This window comes from Carettochelys insculpta, chromosome 8, assembly GCF_033958435.1.
Source record: "Carettochelys insculpta isolate YL-2023 chromosome 8, ASM3395843v1, whole genome shotgun sequence".
Lineage (NCBI taxonomy): Eukaryota > Metazoa > Chordata > Testudines > Carettochelyidae > Carettochelys > Carettochelys insculpta.
Genome location: NC_134144.1, coordinates 35167611 through 35188018, shown reverse-complemented (window position 1 = coordinate 35188018; position 20408 = coordinate 35167611). Strand labels below are relative to the sequence as shown.

The 20408-nt window shown below is 48.2% G+C and overlaps 1 protein-coding gene across 5 annotated transcripts in view; it reads left to right on the top strand.

Moving 5' to 3' along the window:
- The window catches only part of RAPGEF4 (Rap guanine nucleotide exchange factor 4), a 402358-nt gene that overhangs the window by 150218 nt on the left and 231732 nt on the right, over nucleotides 1-20408 (top strand). For 4 of the 5 annotated variants that reach the window (XM_075000657.1, XM_075000658.1, XM_075000656.1 and 1 more), the window contains exons 2-3: nucleotides 11456-11598; nucleotides 12744-12832. In XM_075000657.1, coding sequence (XP_074856758.1) covers nucleotides 11456-11598; nucleotides 12744-12832 — 232 coding nt within the window. Of the gene's footprint in view, nucleotides 1-11455; nucleotides 11599-12743; nucleotides 12833-20408 lie in introns of those variants that run through there. The other variant, XM_075000660.1, reaches the window with a different exon arrangement.

Sequence of the window (20408 nt, the reverse complement as noted above, 5' to 3'; positions counted from 1 at the left end):
CCTCTGTGCTCTGGAGGAGGCTCTGGCTAGGGCCCCAGTGGTGGCAAATCCAGACTTCGACAAGCCCTTCATGGTGTTCATTGATGCCTCACATGTGGGGCTGGGGGCCGTGTTAATGCAGATGAACGACTAGGGGGAGAAACACCCCGTCGTGTACCTGAGCAAGAGGCTGCTGCCCTGGGAGCAGAACTATGCGGCCATAGAAAAGGAATGTCTGGCCATGGCATGGGCTCTGGGGAAGCTGCAGCCGTACCTGTTTGGTTGGCGTTTCGCCTTGTACACTGATCACTCACCCCTGACCTGGCTGCATCACGTGAAAGGGGCCAAGCTCCTGCGGTGGAGTCTCCTCCTTCAGGACTACGACATGGAGGTGGTCCATGTCAAGGGGAACAGCAACAACGTAGCCGATGCCCTGTCATGCAAGGAGGGCCCCGAACTTCCCCACGTCACTGGCTAAGTGACCCCGCTCAATTCGGTCTGGAAGAGGGGAGAGATATGATGGAGTGGGGGGAGTACATGTGTGACTCAGGCTGGATGTGTGTGTCACAGGCAGAGCAGCTCACAGTGGCTAAAGATGACCCCTGGGGCTGTAACCTAAGCTGGCAGGTAACACCTCTGACCTGAACAAGAGCAGGGAGGAGACGAGCTGGGCTTGAATCGGAAGTGGCAGAGAAGCTGAGGAGAGAGAGAGTTGGAAGGCAGCCAGCCTTGCTAGGGGTGAAGCTGTGCTCCAGAGGGGCACCTGTTGGGCTCCTCTCTCCAGAATGGGTTGGAATGACTGTCTCTGATTGCTGCACTGACTCTTCTGTAAGAAGCTGTACCTCTGTCGCCTAATAAACTTCCTGTTCTACCTGCTGAGTGAGAGTCACTTGTGCCTGCGGACGGGGTGCAGTGCTTGGGGACCCCTGAACCCCATTACAGCAGCCCTATCCAACAAGTGAACATTCTCATGCTTTATCTTTAAAAAGACCAACACAGTTGGTGTTAAGGTTGTTCCTGCTAGCAGGACAGGAAGAAAGATGTTTCTTGTTCTTAGTTTCCATGAAAGGTGCTCAGATAACAATGGCAGGAAATTTCTAAAAACCTAGATCTCCTACTATCCCTTTTTGCTTGTGTCTTGTACCTTGGTATCAAACACTGACAAAACGCTAAGGGTATGTGTTTCATATGAACAGTCTACTGGTCACGTATGGAGACCACTGCATGTCAGTGCGACTCTCCATGGATGCAACAGTCAACTTACATATAGTACATTGTGGGATCAAGGCCTTAGATATTTTGAAGTAGCTTTTCCCTAGCACTCTAATTTCCTATCCACCCAGCAATATCATCCTCTCATTTGTAAGTAGAACTGGGGGAATTCTGCAAAAATAAAACAAAATATTCAATTGACTATTTAAGTACATTTGTTTTCATCTGATGTTTAATTTTTGGTGTCTGTGTAACCTACAGGTGTTTCCAGCATCGAAGGAAGCAAAGAACTGGAGGCAAAAATGAGACACATTTACTTAAAAATTGAGAAAGTGACTTTGACAGGAAGAGGTTAGGGCTTCGGTGGGAAAAAGTGTGCTGAGAATTATTATCATTGTCTTCCCTTTCCTTGTCAAGCTTTGCTGTTCAGTGTTGGGGTACATGAAATAAGTGAGTTGGTGTTCCAAGTGCCAGCTTAGTGTAGGTAGGGATCTAGTATAAATGGATTTTAATTCTGTTTTCAAGCTGCACTTCCTAATCTTCTTAAAAGCATTTTGACAAGAGAATTAATACTTATTAATAACTGGCAGCTAGTGCAAAGATTAAGAAAAGTAGGGAGGATGAAAATCTTGCTTGAGAGAATTTAAAAGGGAACAATTTGTAATTGACTGTGGTTTGAAGATGATAAGAGGATAAAGAGGATATGTTAGTGGGTAAGAGGATATTGCTATGATGTAGAAGCAGCTGTGTACTCCAGAGAATTATTATTCTCATCTGTATTAATAAAGGTAAATTGGAGTGTAAATGAGGATAGAATATTTAATTCCTCTCAAACACAGTTTAATAAGAAGTGGGTGACCAGTGGGACAAAATGAGAGGGGATAGGGTATTTTTCATTGGGGGCATACACTGATGCCAGCTTTGAATGACTGAAGAACACCACAAATCTCTTTGCAGAAAGAGCACTTAGCATTGCATTGGTATTTTGTGTGTGTGTGTGTAAGACAACCTTTGTGCCTTTTAGTCATGCTATTTCCATGTTTTTTACATGCTGTTTCTGTGGAGTGATAATAAATTAGCATTTTGGTCAGTTACATTAACTGACTTGTGAAAGCACTAGCTTCAGTTGGTAGACCAAAAAGCCACTGAATATTTTATCCAACATAATCTCACAGAAACAGTAAAGTTTCCCTACTAGATCAGACTAGCATCGCACTCTAAAAGTGGTCAGTCTCAGTAACTGCACAAAAGATGCCAGAAACCTTATGTTGAATCTTTCATACTTGTTCTTCCAGTTGCCTTTAGTGGTCATCTTATTATCTGAATTATGGAATTTTATAACTACATTTTAAAAAGTGTTAGTGAAATACCTGTGGATGTTTGCATTAGTCATGTAAATGTCTAATTGTTTTTTCAACCTACTAAACTCTTGGGCTCAGTGCCATCATATGCTGTTGAGTTTCAACAGTTTAATTATGTGTTAAGGGGGGAAAAAAGCCTTTTCTTTTGTCAGTTTTAAATTTGTTGTTTTAGTTTCATGGACTGATTCCTTGTCTTGTATTCTAAGAGGGAAAATAGGAGTATTTCATTTTGTTTGTGTATAGTGTAACATTCATGATACAGACATGTTAGATAAAACGTGAAATACTCTTTTTGGAATGTTATGGCCTAACATTACAGATTAAACCTCTCTAGTCTGCCACTCTTGGGACCTGACAGGTGTCAAACCAGAGAATTTGATGGACTATGGGAGGACGTTATTGTCTAACACATTACTAACACTTCCACTGCTTATTAGGCTCTTACAGAAGATCGACTTCCAAAGTTGATCTTCCAGAGTTCAATTTAGCATGCCTAGTAGGGACGTGCTAAATCAAACTTACAGGGTTCCTTTATCAGCACCAGTACTCCTGCTCCTCGTTGAGGGTAAAGAAAGTTGGTGGGAGTGTTTGCTGCTGTTGACTTTCCGTAGTGGGGAGGGTGCAGAAGCCTGAATTAAGATATGTCGACTCCAGACATGTAATTAATGTTGCTGGACTTGCATACCCTAAGGCGACCTTCCGCTGTAGTGTAAGCCTGCCTTTAGAAGACATTTAGGGGTAACTTAGAGCTTAGTAACAACAGCACAAAACACTGAGAGCCATGACTGGTGGCTGTGAGCAAACTTTACGGGACGGTGGGAAACTTGGCCACACCAACAATAGCCGAACAAATGGTTAACTAAAATCATGCCAGACCATGGATGTTGCCAGACCAGAGTCTACCCACTAGTGATGTTCAACCTGTGCTTGTTATAGGCTGACTCTTTGGAGACAGCCTGCTAAAGACCAGCTCACATGCTTCATTACAGAGCCCCATAACTTTCAGTCAGGGCCAAGTTTGTAATTTTGACTCAGTTTTCAGAACAGCACATATGACATTACTTGTATATTTTGTCATCATATCCCCTCTTATTTGTTTTTTTTTTTAATATTTCCACCTTTCAAACTATGGAAATTTTGCCCTACCTCTAAGGCTTTGCCTAGATTACAGCAATTTGTCAACAGGTGTTTTTGTCGAAAGATATCTTCTGACAAAACTTTTGTTGACAGTTCGTGGCCAAACTGCCAAGTGGATTGGAAGAGCGATCAGCTCTGTTGATAGAGTGGCCGGGCTGCCTGGCTGCTCTCTCAACAAGACAGCCAATCAGAAGCACAGCAGACAGGGCTGCCTGGTGTCCATTTGCATAGTGCCCACCTGGAACATCCAGACCAGGCTTCTGTCAGCGGATCTCTAACTCTAACTTTCAATGATTGTGTTAGGCCTCATGGGGAGCAGGATAAGACTGTGAACAAAAGTGCTGTGTTCTGTTGATTTACAGTCAACAGAATGCCTTGGGAATGTGGATGCTCCCTGGGTTTGGTCAACAAAATGCCAGTTTTATCGACAAAACCCTCTTGTGTAGACATAGCCTAATTGTTTTCACCACTAGGGCTACGTCTGCACTAGCACAGTACGTTGAAGTAGCCTATTTCGAAGTAAGAACATCGAAATAGGCTACTTCGATGATTATCGTCTACGCGTCCTCCAGGGCTGGCAATGTCAATGTTCAACGTTGAAGTAGCGACAGGGAACGTCGAAAGGAGCTGCGCTGGAAGGAAATGTGGAGCATCCACACACACAAGCACCCTCTTTCGAAATAAGGGGCCAGGAGAGACTGCGGAACGGGTCACAGAGCAAACTAGCCCTTCCAGGGCAGCTGCAAGCTGCTCCTTTAAAGGACCCTTCCCAGACACACCTGGCCTGCCCAGCATGAGGTCTGCAGAGCAGTAGCCACTCTCTCACAGACCAAGTCACAGCAGATATGGACACCCAGCAGCAGCAGCAGGAAGCGGAGGCCCTCCAGGTAGTCATCCAGGGAGTAAGGAGGCCCGGGCACGGGCTTGGGGAGGGAGGGAGGGGCCGGGTGTGGGGCTGGAAAGGGAGGGGTACCAGGGAGGGATGGGCTGGGCAAGTGGGGTACCCGGGGAGATGCCTGGGAGGGGGTCCTGGGGGAAGGGCCCTGGGGCACCCTGCACAGCCTCATGGGCACCTGTGTTCCCTCCCAACAGATGGTCCGTGCGCTTAACACCATGTTGCTCCAGAGGGTCGTCTGACTCGGGGACCTGGATGCAGCCGTCACCAGATTCACCTTCATGGGGTTCCCGAACTGCTTTGGGGCCCTGGATGGGACCCACATCCCTATCCGCATCCTGGACCACAGCAGAGGAAGATACGTCAACCACAGGGGCTACCACTCCGTGGTGCTGCAGGCCATGGCGGACAGTCGGTGCCGCTTCCAGGATGTGTACGTGGGCTGGCCCAGCTGCACACACGATGCCTGTGTTTTTAGGAACTCGGGCCTGTGCCGCCGTGCCCCTCTGCCTTGTGGCGGACGCGGCCTACCCTCTCCAGCCCTGGCTCATGCCCCCATACACTGGCCACCTCAACGCCAGCCAGGAGCGGTTCAGTGCCCGCCTGAACCATGCCCGCCAGGTGGTGGAGAGAACATTTGGCCGTCTGAAGGGCTGCTGGCAGTGCCTCCTTGCCCGACTGGACATCAGCCTCCAAAACATCCCCCAGTTGTGGGAGCATGCTGCATGTTCCACAACATCGTTGAGAGCAAGGGGGAGGCTTTCATCCAGGGGTGGGCGGTTGACGCCGGCACGGGCTTCCCCCAGCCGGCTGCCGCACCCAGCCGCAAGGCCCACCATGAGGGGTACGGGTCCGTGAGGCCCTGTGGGCCCACTTCGATCAGGGAGACCCCTGAGCACCTCCCTGGCCTTCCCCAGAAGACCCCCCCTGCCACACACATCCCGCAATGCCCGCACACTGCCCCCAACACCTGCACGCCACCCCCCCAACAAGCCCACGCCTCCAGCTTTTTGCAAAATAAAACCTTTTTTTTTTAAACCGGATAACTTGTTTGGTTCACCAAAGAAACTGCAACTAATATACAAAAAGGGGGACAACTATATACATGGGCCAACAGCTGAGCCGTCTGCCGGGCCCCCATCAGTCCGGGGTGAGGGTACAGGGGTGTGAGCCCCGGCGGGTATGGCTCACAACCCTCCGTCCCCATGTCCGCGGTCCCTGGCGTGGCCGGCTGGGGGCTGGGATGCCTCCACTGGCCAGTCTTCAGCCCCAGTGGGCTCTGTGGAGCTATTGCCAGTGATGAGGTGGGTGGGGCGGCAGGCGGGCAGCAGGCGGCGAGGCAGGTGGGGCAGCAGGCAGCGAGGTGGGTGGGGTGGCAGGTGGGGCAGCAGGCAGCGAGGCAGGTGGAGCAGCGGGGAGGACAGCCTGGGGGGCAGTGGGGGGTGGGAGCTGGGCGATGGCTTCCCGGATCGACCCCCATAAAGTCCTCCCATGCTGCCCACGGCCGGGTGGACTCCTCCCACTCGAAGCGGAGTCTTTCCTCTGCCACCTCCATCTGCTGCCGGAGAGCTGCCAGGAGCTGAGGGTCCACCGGGGCCATCCCCACAGTCCAGCGGTGGCGGGACTGTCCCGCTGGCCTTGGGGGTGTCTCTGGGTGCTGGCAGTGGCTGACGTCTGGCGGGCTGTTGGGGACAACAGAGGGTGCCTGGCTGCCTGGGGCATCAGATGCTGCAACGGGAGAGAGGGAGGGGAAGGCTGTTAGTACAGTACCCTGGCCCGTGGCCTATTCTCCCCGCCCCCTCTTGGGTGCTGGGTCTGTGTCCCCGTCGGTGGGTTTGATGTCCCTGTTGGCTGTTGCCGTGGCATTGTCCCCCTGCCCCCTGGGTCAAGACTGAGTTCTGTCCATGGGTACGGGTGCTGATGGGCGCTGATGGCTGTGCCGCCGTCCCGGGACTGTACTGTGGCTGGGCATTTGCGGGTTGGGGTCCTCTTGGGGTGTGTGAGGCTCCCGGTCATGGCTGGTGCCCCCACCCTGTGGCCCATGGGTGTGTGCTCTGTGGGGTACGTACCTGACTGTCCATTGCTGTGGCTGGGGGAAGCCCGGTGGGCGGATGTCCGGCTGGTGCTCCGGGAGGGGAGGTCGATGAGGAGCCCCCCCCCCCTCGCTTCTGGACCCCTCCTCCGCTGTCCCGAGGGGGGGCTCCTCGGGTGGGCCCCTCGGGTGGGCCCCGGGGTGCAGGGCTGGCCTCTGGGCCGGACTCCGGTTCCGAGGCCTGCTGGGGCTCGTCGGCCGTGGTGTCAAGGGTGGCCGGGGGCGGGGGAGGAGGTGTCCCGGGGGCCCAGGATGGCCCTGAGCTCTCTGTAATAGGGGCAAATGGCGGGGGCAGCCCCAGTCCAGCTGGCTGAGTCCTGGGCCTGGGCATACCCCTGCTGCAACTCCTTCACCTGACTCCGGACGTGATCCGGAGTGCGGGTAGGGTGACCCTGGGCGGCCAGGCCCTCAGCCAGTCAGGCGAACGCTTCTGCGTTCTGCCGCTTGCTCCCCATCATGTGGAGCACCTCCTCCTCACCCCAGAGCCCCAGCAGGTCTTGGAGCTCGGCCTCCGACCAGGAGGGGCCCCGCGTCCTTTTGGCCCCCTGCTTGGCTGCTGGAGGTGCCCGGGTCCCCTCAGGAGGGGAGTCCTGGGGGCTCTCAGGGGGCTGGCTTGAGGCCATGGGTGGAGGCAGTGGGAATTGGGGCCTCTGAAAAGCGTGCAGGGCTAGCACGTGCCTCTGCTGCTGCCTGCACGCTCTCAGCTTCCTGCCACAGGAAATCCGGGTCCGTGGTGCCTTAAAGGATGCTGTGCGCGGGGACCATAGAGCCCCGCAGGGGCTGGACAGAGAGTCTCAACTCCTCAGCTGATGGCCGCCATGGAGGACCCCACTATTTCGAAGTAGTGGGACGCGGATCGTCTACACACACCCTACTTCAACGTTCAACGTCAAAGTAGGGTGCTATTCCCATCCTCAGATGGGAATAGCAACTTCGACGTCTCGCTGCCTAACGTCGATTTCAACATCAAAATATCACCCAGCGTGTGTAGATGCGACGGGTGCTATTTCGACATTGTGCTGGCTATTTCGAAGTAGCTGGCTAGTGTAGATGCACCCTAGGTGGTGTTAGCTTTTTTTATATGTCTGGTGTGTCTGTTTGGAGATAGGTGTACTCTCATTTCTTTTAATGAAGTGGTCTCATATCCAGCTTGTGTCATTTGCATGCTTTTAAACAGCAGCATTTTATTTTTTTAATGCAAAGAGACGAGGTGAAATGGAGAAATTGATTTGTTCTTCTTTGAGTGATTGCTCTTGTGCATTCCGATTTGGGTGTGCGCTGGGTGCATGCCCAGTTGCCAGAAGCTTTTTGCCCTAGCCGGTAGCCCTAGGGTTGGTGCGGCGCCTCCTGGAGTGGCGCCCATATGGCTGCCCATGTATGCACCGCCCACCCTGACCCCCGGCTCAGTTCCTTCTCCCTGTGCTGTCGGTTGCTGGAGCTCCCTCATCGTTGAGCTTTCGCTGGTAACCTTTATTGTTTTAATTAGTTGTAAATAGTTTAGATCGTTATGTTTCATAGGTAAATAGCTCTTCTTAGAACCTAGTGAGCCGAGGTGGGTCTTTAACCCCCCTCGGCACCAGGGGATGCCTGGCTCCCCAGGGTTTAAAAACTGTTCAAAATGTGGCAAATGAATGCCCCAAAGCAACCCGCGTAAGGCGTGTTTGAGTTGCCTCGGTGAGGCACACGTCTGGGAGCGCTGCTCTATTTGCAGGGCCTTCAAGCCTAGGACTTCAAAAGATAGAGCTCAACGGCTGAAGGTTCTACTAATGGAATCAGCCTTGCACCTGGACATTTCCTTGGTGGGAACTCAGAGCGCTGCATCATCGGTGCAGAGTGCGCCGGCACCATTGGTGCCGTCAGAAAGTGCCCAGCACCGAGAACAGGACTCGGCGGCTAGTGCCTCCTGGCGCCATAAGACCCAGTCCCCGGTGCCTCGCAAAAAGAGAAGATGGGACTGGGGTCGATCCCAAGAAGGAAGGAGGCGAAGGCAAGCTTTGGGGGAGTCCACCGAATCTCACCGTGACCGGGGTCATGAAGTGTGGGCGTTGACTCCAGCACAAGGTGGGAGCCCGTGCTCTCCCAGACTGCCCTCGATGCCGGAGGCCTTTAGTGCTGCGCAAGGCCTCCTGCGAATTATGATGCTGCTACAGACGCCTCACTGGGAGCCTTCATCGCCCCAGTTCCAGGTGCCTGGTGAGGCTCTAGGGACCCCGGCACAGTTCCTGACGCCGTTGACACCCCAGCAAGTGGTCGCCTCCCTTGGTGCCATGCAGACGGTGCAGAGAACGCAAGAACTGGCGGGAGCTACAGGACCCTTGACACCACCCTGGTCGTTGGCGTCAGAGTCCGTGTCGGAGTTGGACTCTTTTTACTCCAGCTCAGCTCGGAGCTGGAGTACGAGGTCATCTCAATGCAGTGGGCATCAACACCACTGACACTGGCACCGGTGCAGTCAGAGGTGACCCAAGCATGGGCCCCACTGCTGCAGGCACTGGGGACTGAGGTGCGGTGGGCAGAGGCACCGACAGAACCAGTGCCACCCCAGGCGCAGAGTGGCCCTGTCTTCATGGCACCGTACCAGAGACCACTAGGGGGCCCTTCACCCCGGGCACTGAGCACGGCACTGCAATCCACGGTGCCACGGACTCAAATGGAATTGCCGGAACCCCCTGCACTGGTGAGCTTGGAGGGCGTGATGCCTTCATCCGCATCCTCCCCAGATGAGGTGCTAGCTGGATCCTCTGCATCCCTGGTACTGGAGGATGGAGGAGCATACCAGCAGCTGTTGAGGAGGGTGGCCCAGAGTCTGGGGGTGCAGGCAGAAGAGGTTTACCATATGGCCCACTCAAAAGGGGGTGTCCCCGGGGGACACCCCAATACCTTGTATCCTAGACTACTTGCTGGCCCTAAGCCAGCCAGGGCTGTCACTATCGTCCCTGAAAGTGCACTTGGCAGCCATTTTGGCATTTCAGCCAGGGGCTGGGATGTCATCGGTCTTCTCAGACCCTGTGGTGAAAAGGTTCATTGAGAGAAGGGAAAGAGTCAAACCACAGGTTTGCACCCCCCACCACGCCAACATGGGACCTTAAATGGTTTTGTTTAAGCTTATGGCTCCCCCATTTGAACCTCTCGCCTCCTGTTGTATGTTGTTCCGTACCTACAAGGTGGCATTCCTCATGGCCATTATCTCAGCCAGAAGGATGTTGGAGCTCAGGGCCGTGACGGTGGATCCACTTTATACAGTGTTCCACAAAGATAAGGTCAGGCTGAGACCCCACCCAGTGTTTCTGCCTAAGGTGGTCTCCCCCTTTCCACATTAACCAAGACATCACCTTACCGGTGTTTTACCCAAAGCCCCATGCCTCCCCTAGGGAGCAGAGCTTACACACTTCGGATGTCCGGAGGGCACTGGCCTTCTATATGGACAAGACCAAACCCTCCCGGAAGTTGCAGCAGTTGCTTGTTGCAGTGGCAGACAGGATGAAGGGGCACCCAGTCTCCTCTCTGAGGATCTGCTCCTGGATAGTGGCCTGTAACAGACAGTGCTACAAGCTGGCGGGGGTTCCCCCTCCCCTGATTAGGGCATACTCCACAACGGCACAAGCGTCCTCTGCGGTGTTCTTGGCCACGGTCCCTATCCAGGACTTCTGCAGGGTGGCCACTTGGTCCTCCATTCACACGTTCGCAGCGCATTATGCAGTTACACAGCACACATGGGAAGACGCTGCAGTGGGCAGGGCTGTCCTGCACTCCTTTCGGGACTCCGCCTCCGCCTCCTAGACACTGGCTTGCATTCACCCAAATTGGAATGCGCATGAACAATCACTTGAAGAAGAAAAGACAGTTACCTGTTCTGTAATTGATGTTCTTCAAGATGTGTTGCTCATGTCCATTCCAAAACCCTCCCACCTTCCCCTCTGTTGGAGCAACTGGCAAGAAGGAACCGAGCCAGGGGCGGGGCAGGCGGCACGTATATGGGCAGCCATAGGGGCGCCACTCCAGGGGGCGCCACACCAACCCTAGGGCTACCGGCTAGGGCAAAAAGCTTACGGCAACTGGGCATGCACCCGGCGCACACCCAAATTGGAATGGACACGAACAACACGTCTTGAAGAACATCAGTTACAGAACATCTTTTAGAATCATTTGTATTTCTCTATGTATGTAGAAAATAGAGTAGGGAACTCTGGTAGAAGTTCCCAGTAAAATGTAAAAGAACAGGGTGAGTGTAATAGTTGCTTGAAATAGTAACCTGAGTATCTCACTAGCTTTCCTTAAAGAAAACCACCATTATGGCTAGGCAGTAGTATCTGTGATATGTTCTCAGCCTTTACAACTGGAGCTCTAGGATTATATGTTTCAATCTGTGTTTGTACCTTGTGCACTGCAGTGTTTTGTTTTTGCTTTTTGTTTTTGTTTTAAGATTGCAATGTCTTTGGGGCAGGGACCATTTCTTCATAAATATTTATACAGTGCTTGACACAAGGGTCTGTGGCTGTTATTGGGATTGTCAGGCACCATCATAATAAAGTTCCTGATGTTGTTGCTGCTGTTATTAATAATAACAGTAGTAATAATAAAGTTGGGTGCAGTTGATTAGGTGTTGCGATTATTTGGAATCTCTGCAGAGTTTGCTTGTACAGACAGTCTGTATTAAATGAGCTCATAGATATTAAGATTTTTAAAACTAAGGTTATTAGTTTTGGTGTATGTGGGTGGGAATTCGGTGTTTTCATGACAAAGCCCTCAGGAGCCATTGTCCTTTTTATCTTCATGCAGACCGTTGGAGCGTTCCAGTGAAGATGTAGACATTATATTCACCCGACTGAAAGAAGTGAAAGCTTTTGAAAAATTTCATCCAAACCTTCTCCAGCAGATATGTCTCTGTGGATACTATGAAAATCTGGAAAAGGGGATCACATGTAAGTTGCTCTTTCATAATATATTTTGCTTTTTGTAAGTCAAGATTTAGACTTCAGATTCCCTTCAAGCGCAACAGTACATATGGAGTTTAATCTAAGTTCCTCAGACAGAGGAATATTTATACAGTGTTTGGTACAAGCGGCTTTCGTTGTGATTGGGATTGTCAGACAACATCATAATAAAGTTCCTGATGTGTTACTGGATATTGTTACTGGATGTTAAAATTTCTGGTACAAGCAACCATCAGGTAAAACTGTACGTGACATAATGCAGCTTTCCTGTGAGTCCCTAGGGCAGTGTCCCCTAGTGGATAGATGATAATCAATGTAGTATATACATCCTCTGTGTTTTACATAATGTAAAATAGCATGAAATAATGGTGATTCCTAGTAAAAACTTTACTAAAGCACAAGATGAATCCACAAAAATAGTATTGCAGTGGTAGAAGTCTTTGCTGAAACAAAGTTATAGAGACTATCCCCATAAAGAGAGAGGAGAAATACAAGGAGATAATTCACTTGACAGGAGTATTTTCTTAATATCTTTGTTATGTTATTTTTTGATTCCCATCAGGGAAAAAATAGTGAATTGGAACCAAAGATGAGCATTTCTCACTTTAATACAAAGCTCCATTTAGAAATGATTAATAAAGTTTTAGCAAGTGATTAATAGATGTTATAAGAGTTTACATATAGAATTAGACTATACAAACAACTTACTGATCTGTTGGCATGTATAACTAGCTTCCAGAATTGATTTACCATTCATTAGAACATCTTTTAATCATTTATTAATTTAAAAATAATCTTAAAGAGTGACTGATGGGAAGTTAAAACATTTCAGAGGTGCTGTTGTAAACACAAGTTCATAGAACCTTTTTATTACCTATGATAGCAGAAAAAGGGAAAGCAGCCAAGAAACATAGCTGTCTGTTCCCACTTGAACTGATATTCATTGTATGGATACCCTAAAACTGGTATTCTGCATTTTCAATGGGTATTTTAGCAGATTGGATAAGATCTGGTATGGCAAACCCTATAGTGAGAGCAAACAAAGTAACACAGCACCATGAAAACAGTGTTTGTCAACATTGTTTGATGAGTTTACAATAACAGCTTTTATTTCTAATATTTCATCATTCCAGTATTTCGTCAGGGTGATATTGGAACAAATTGGTATGCTGTTTTGGCAGGATCACTGGATGTTAAAGTTTCTGATACAAGCAACCATCAGGTAAAAATACAGCTGTTCTAACAACCTAATTGCATGGTACAAAGAAATATTATGAACTGCATAAAGGACTGCATGACAGTGGTCTGCATAGTATCAATACTTTGGTCTTTTGGCCATCATTAGAATGTTTAGCGCTATTCACATCTCCATCTATTTAGCCTTCCTTTTGATCTCATTTGGCCTTATAGCATGCAACCCTTGTTCTTGGTTTAAAGTCACTGAAATTTAATAACTTTCAAGGGGATGTGGGTTGGAATGTTAAATGGGAACTACCACAGCTTGTCATGGGTTTGCCTGAAGTGCAGCTTGGGGTCTAACTCTTTGAACTGAATTTCATGGAAAACACTTAGTTCTTGACTTCAAAACTTCAAATTGAAGCCACAGCTTTTGCAGTTGGCTGACCCAGCCAGGAATCAAGGCCTGCAGAGACACACCCTGAGGAGCACAGCTGGGCTGTAGTAGGTTGCCTGATTGCTTGGAAGAGTCAGCAGACCACCTCTTTAGTCCAGCAGCTATTTGTTGGTTGCTCAAAGCATTTGTCTATGGCTGTGATAGCTTCTTTGTCTGCTTGCTTTCAGCCTTGATTTAGGTTTGTCTCAGCCCTGCTCCTGACTTGGCTATAGCCTTGACCCTGCTTCAGGTAACGTGGTCCTAACCCTCAGCCAGGTTTGCAAACCTTCTGACTGAAGATAAGTAAGCACCCTTTCCCTACCTCCTGCCATGCCTTTGGCCCAGCCCCTTCTTACTCCACCTCTCTTTCCTCTTTGCTCACAATCCTGCCCTTCACAAGTGCACTCATTTTTAGTGAGCTAGGAAGCAGGAGGTTAGGAGCTGGGAGGGGTCAGGGTGCAGGCTCTGTGGTGGGGCTGGTGTTGAGGGGTTTACGATGTGGGAGAGTGGTCTGGGATGGGGCCATGGAGTTTGGAGTGCAGATGGGGGATCTCAGCTAGGGGTAGTGGCTTGGTGAGTGGGAAGGAATTTGGGGGCAGGAGGAGTTTCAAGGCTGAGGCAGAGGGTTAAGTTGTGGGAGAAAGTTGAGGGCAGAGATTAGGGTTGGGATACAAGATAGGGGGTGAGGTCTCCAGGTGAAAGTGGGGCTAGGAAAGAGGGATTTGGGGTACGTGGGGGAGTTCAGGGTTAGGCCAGGGAGCTGGGGAGCTGGAAGGGGTTCGGGGTGCAAGCTCTGGGTGGTACTTGCTCTTTGGCTCACAGGCAGAGGGGTGGATAGGGGCCTTTGTGTGCTGCCCCTTCCCACAAGCAGGGCCCCTGCAGCTCCCATTTTGCCATAGTTCCTGACTGGCCACAACAGCCAGCTCCACACAGCTCCTGTATTTGGCTGGTATGTCCCACAAGCTCCTAACTGGAGGAGCATCCAGGTAGGCTCTGTGCACTGCTCCTGCCCACAGAACACGGACTGCCTCAAGCATCAGCTCTGCAGCTCCCATTGGCTGGAAACTGTAACCAGTGGGGCCCATAGGTGCAGTGTCTGGGGAAAGAGGTAGTCCACAGAGATACCTGATCGCTCCTGCCATATGAAGTCACCCATTGTGACTAGCTGTGTGACTTCTGGCTCTGAATCCTGACTCCCAACTCATGCTCCAGGTCCTGACTCCAGCTCCAACTGGTAGACATGACCATAGATGTCTGGTTCCTGACACTAATAGCATACTGCAGCCTTCACCGTAAGATGAGGTGGCTATTATAACAACATCAGAGTGCTAGGACCTAAATTCTCTCTAAGCTGAGTGGCTGTAAGATAATACATAATGATATTGTCCTCATAGTAATCCCTTTTTGTGCACCTCTAGTGGACACCTAGGTAAAAGAGATCAGTTTACATTTTGCAAAACATGAGGTCACGCCAGTGTAGAGGACAAAATTTCTTATCCTCTCAGTAAAACTGAAAGATGGATCTGAACCAGAATTTTAGATACATATACACACTAAATGTCGAGGCAGTGGTTTGGCTCAGTCTCGTTTCTCATTCCATTATCATTAGGATGGTACCACAACCACAAGGTACCACAATGTTCTGGCTTTTTAGAAATCAAGTGTAAGTAGTGTTCCTGTTCATTCTAGCTCACTGGGTTCTCCTATCAACACAATCAAATGGCAAATACTAGTCAACTTGCATGATTCATTTATGATTTGGGATTAGTGGTTTTTTTTACTTCTGATTATGACCTTCAAACATGAACAGGAAAGTTTGATTAAAATAAACAACAAACCATTTGTTATACCATTTATTATTTACATGGTAAAATATAGCTCTGTATATTCAAAGCTCAGAAAATACTGTTGCAATCATTGAGGTCCATGTTTTTCGACCTGTGGTGTACAGATAATCTAAGACTTCCAACTGGGTCAACAGCACCATTTGAAATTGTTTACATGTCTACAAATGAAAACATTTTTTTAAAAACCACTGATGTTGTCTGAACTTTGGTATAACAGAAGCCATAGAACTTTCCCCAAATAATTGCTAGATTGTATCTTTTACACAAAAATCTAATGTTTGTTTAAAAGATGCCCAATGATGGCAAATCCCTTAAATTCTTGCAATGGTTAATTACTTGCACTCTTAAAATTTTGTCTTCTTTCCAGCCTGCATTTGTTTAGCATCATCCTTCAGCCACTGGACTATGTTATACCTTCCTCTGATTGGTTGAAGAGACCTTGTTAAATGTTTGTTCTTCATGTAGATTCATACAGACTGTGATTTAGTCTGCCCTTAACCTTCACTTTGTTAAGCTAAATAGTTTGAGCTCCTTTGAGTCTGTCACTATACAGCAGGTTTTCTAATCCTTTAAACTTTCTTGAGACTCTTCTCTGAACCCTCTTCAGTTTATCAACATCCTTCTTGAATTGCTGACACCAGGCCTGGACAAAGTAGCAATAATTCCAGGGCCGTTACAGAAGTAAAATAACTTTCTTACTCCAGCTAAACATTCCCCTGTTCATGCATCCTAGGGTCACATTATCCCTTTTGTGTCACAAGCTGCGTCTACATGTGCACGCTACTTCGAAGTAGCGGCACCAACTTCGAAATAGCACCCGTCGCGTCTACACGCGTCGGGCGCTATTTCGAAGTTAACTTCGACGTTAGGCGGCGAGACGTCGAAGTCGCTAACCTCATGAGGAGATAGGAATAGCGCCCTACTTTGACGTTCAATGTCGAAGTAGGGACCGTGTAGACGATCCGCGTCCCGCAACGTCGAAATTGCTGGGTCCTCCGTGGCGGCCATCAGCTGGGGGGTTGAGAGATGCTCTCTCTCCAGCCCCTGCGGGGCTCTATGGTCACCGTGGGCAGCAGCCCTTAGCCCAGGGCTTCTGGCTGCTTCTGCGGCAGCTGGGGATCTATGCTGCAGGCACAGGGTCTGCAACCAGTTGTCAGCTCTGTGTATCTTGTGTTGTTTAGTGCGACTGTGTCTGGGAGGGGCCCTTTAAGGGAGCGGCTTGCTGTTGAGTCCGCCCTGTGACCCTGTCTGCAGCTGTGCCTGGCATCCCTATTTCGATGTGTGCTACTTTGACGTGTAGACGTTCCCTCGCTGCGCCTATTTCGATGTTGGGCTGAGCAACGTCGAAGTTGAACATCGATGTTGCCGGCCCTGGAGGACGTGTAGACGTTATTCATCGAAATAAGCTATTTCGATGTTGGCTGCACGTGTAGACGTAGCCACAGTGTTGTACCTGGAAAGCCAGTTCAGGTGATTATTCATCAGGCTCCCCAAATTTTTTTCAGAGTAGCTGCTTCCTATGATAGTCCCCCATCCTGTAAGCATAGCCTTGTTTTTAGAGGTATGTTTTTACATTTAGCTTCATTAAAATGTTTGTTTGCAGCCAGTTTACTAAGTGATCTTGATTGCTCTGTATCAATGACCTGTCCTCGTTGTTATGCACTATTCCCCCATTTTTTTCTGTTACCTGCAAACATTCTTGGTGGTGATTTGTTTTCTCCCAGGATAATAATAAAATTGTTAAATAATATAGTTTTAAGAACCAGTTCTCTGTGGCACCCTGCAGCAAACCACCTGTTGGATGATGATTCCCAAATTACAATTACAATTACTTTTGAGACCTGTCAGTTAGCAAGTTTTTATTGTTTAATACGTGCCAGGTTAATATGATACCAAAATCAAAATGTTGTGCAGTACCAAGTCAGACACCTTACTGAAGTCTAAGTGCATTACATCAACACAATTCTCTTTGTCTGTCAAACCCGTAATCTCTTTAAAAAAATTAGAATAGATTTAAATATGGTCCATCCACAATTTTAAATTAAAATGGGGTAATGGATAATAATTTATTCTTTTTACTTAGTTGTTAAGACCTGAACAGGCTTTGTGTTTCTTCCTTAATAAATGCTGATGGTAACCAGAAGCGGCAAGACTGGAACACAAGTGTATCGTGTTGTTGAAATTCATGATTCTTTTCTATTTTGTTACAACAAGATATTTCCCACATTGTCAAGTGTATCGTGTTGTTGAAATTCATGATTCTTTTCTATTTTGTTACAACAAGATATTTCCCACATTGATTTAGATGTTAGAGATAACAGGGGACACATAAAGTTACGGTTTGGTAAGTAAAACATCTTGTTTTACTTGCATTGGGATGCTAGAGCACCTTAATATGTGCAGAACCATAGTTATATCACAAGAGGGCAGTGCTAGAATACATAAAAAACAAGATAAATTAGTTTCTGAGGAACATGGACCATTTTCTACCAAAATGATGGCAGGGTTGGATCTCCCTGGTCTTGTGCCCTCAGAACCTGACCAGTCCCAAACGAGGGAGTTAGCTGCACCGGGGTGGTTGCCACTGCCTCCTCTCACTCTGGCCTGGTAGGGTTCCTGTCCCCGCAGGGCTGCCAGCCTCGCTGGTCCTGGCTCCCTGCTTCTAATCCAACCCCTCCTACCACACTAGTTTGGCAGGGTTCCCATCATCTGGCCTTCACGTCGCTGGACTCCTGCCACTGGGGCTCTTTGGTTCAGGAACATCCAGGGTCCTGCCACACCATGTATATTGCTGGACAAGAGAGTCCTGGTTTTGAGAGGTTCAACCTGTAGTTTAAAAATCACATCCAGCTATTTAGTCTGCTCATTTTTTGAGTTTTAATCAGAATACATTTGTCTTAGTTCTGCCCCTATTACACAGAGAAAGATGCTCCCTACTTCTGTGATAGTGTCAATCACCATTGAAATGGAGCAAAGTAATTGTAATGCACAGAATGATCTGAAGAAGTGGGTCTGTCCCACGAAAGCTCACCTCATAAATTATTTTGTTAGTCTTTAAAGTGCTACTTTACTGCTTTTTTGTTTTGGTAGTATGTAGACAAGCATGGCTTTCTCTCTGTTACAAGTCAGGGATGGTTTAGGTTTGCATCTTCTTGCCTCAGTGCAGTAAATTTTGAGTGGTGTATAGACGTTTCTGTGCAAATTGTTTAAATGTTGACTCTGTTCTGAAATGTGTGAGAAACAGAAAAAGGCGATCTCCGTTTTAGTGATAAAAGTAGCACAGTGGAAGTCACAGAAGAAGATTAAGTGGATTTTCTTGCCCTGTCCCTATTCCATTTATTCCCTTCTTTTATGGGTTAAGTTGTTGCACCTAACCTGATAACACTTGTACATGGGATTTGTAATGAAGACTCTTGCACATAAAGTAAACATCCTTCTTGCCCTATTACAAGTTTGGTAGGATAAAGCCCCTGCTTGCTGATGTAGATGGGTTCTTTGTACATTTTTATTCTTATAGAGTGTTTTTAATTTGTACTGTGATATTTCTCATAGGCCTCCAGGACAATCAAGGCCCCATTTAATTGGTTGCTGTAGAAACACAAAGGAATCCTTCATTCACTATAAGTTAGTGACTTCCCCTTTGAAAACAGGTAGTTTCTTAAGTCTTGCAACTGTAATACTTCAAAATGAAGCTGTAAGCAATTTTTTGATGAAGGAATGCCTCTAAGCAACACCTCCCTCCTTTCTTCCCTGTCTATCCTTCCTAAGCAGGCTGTACCCTTCAATACCAACATTCCAATCATGTGTATTATCCCACCAAGTTTCCGTGATGCCAACGATGTGATAGTTGTATTTATTTATTCGCACTTCCAATTCTTCCTTCTTGTTACCCATACTTCTTGCATTTGTATATAGGCATCTAAGATATTAATTTGATCTTGCCTCCCCATTTTGCCCTGACCCTCTTTTTACTCTGACATTGTTGCCCATGCTGCCTCCCGTTTCTGACCCATCTCCCAGGTTTCCATGTTCTCCACTTACCTGTGGGCTTTGCTCCCCTGCTCCTGTCGAACCTAGTTTAAGGCCCTCCTCACTAGGTTAGCCAGTCTGTGTCCCAATGCGATCTTTCCCCTCCTCGAAAGATGATCACCGTTTCTGCCTAGCAGTCCTTCCTGGAATAGCATCCCGTGGTTGAAGAAGCCAAAGTCTTCCTGGCGACACCATCTTCAAAGCCAGGCATTCACCTCTAGGGTGCACCTGTCTCTGCCTGGGCCCCTACCACTGACAGGCAGGAATGAGGAGAATACCACCTGTGCCCCACACTCCCTCACCCATGCCCCCAGAGCACTGAAGTCACTCTTGATCTGCTCTGCATCACACCTCACAGTATCATTAGTGCCCACATGGATGAGAAGCATGGGATAGTAGTCAGAGGGCCAGATGATCCTCAACAACGCCTCCGTAACGTCTCGGATACGGGCCCCTGGCAGGCAGCATACCTCCTGAGATGAAATGTCAGGGCGACAGATGGGCGCCTCCGTCCCCCTCAGAAGAGAGTCCCCGACCACCACTACTCTACGATATATATGCTGATAACATATATGGTTAAATCAAGTTAAAAACAGTGAAAATAATTCAGTTGCTTATTGTAGGCTTCAGAAAAGTAACTTTACATGTGGGATTCAAACAAGAGGGTAAGGGCTTGGCAGACCAAAATCAGGGAGGCGCCTCGCTCTCATGCAATTAGTGAATAATAGGGTTGTGAGAAATAGCCAGCATGGCTTTGCCAAGAACGTATCGTGGCAAGCCAACCTGATTTCCTTCATTGACAGGGTTATTGACTTAGTGAATGTGAAAAGCAGTAGATGATATGTCTTTCTTGATTTTTAGTAAGGCCTTTACCATAGTCCCACATGACATTCTCAAAGCAAAGTAGGGAAATGTGGTCTAGTTGAAATTACTATAATGTGGATGCGCAACAGATGGAAAGACTAAACTCAGGGTAATGCTTGATGATTCTCTGTCAAACTGGCAGTCTATATCTACAGCATTCCATAATGCTTGGTCCTGGATCCAGTACTAATCAGAATATTCTTTAATGACTTGGAGCATGGAGTGGAGAGTACGCACAGAAAATTTGAAGATGACACCAAGTTGGGAGATGTTATAAGGACTTTGGAGGACAGGATTAGAACTGAACATAACCTGGAGGACTTGAAGAATGCGTCTGAAAGAAAAGTGCAAAGCTCTGAGGAAGGAAAGACAAATGCACAGCTACAAAATTGGGTGTAATTGGCTGGGTGGTATTACTGCTGAAAAAGATCTGGCGTTTATAGTAG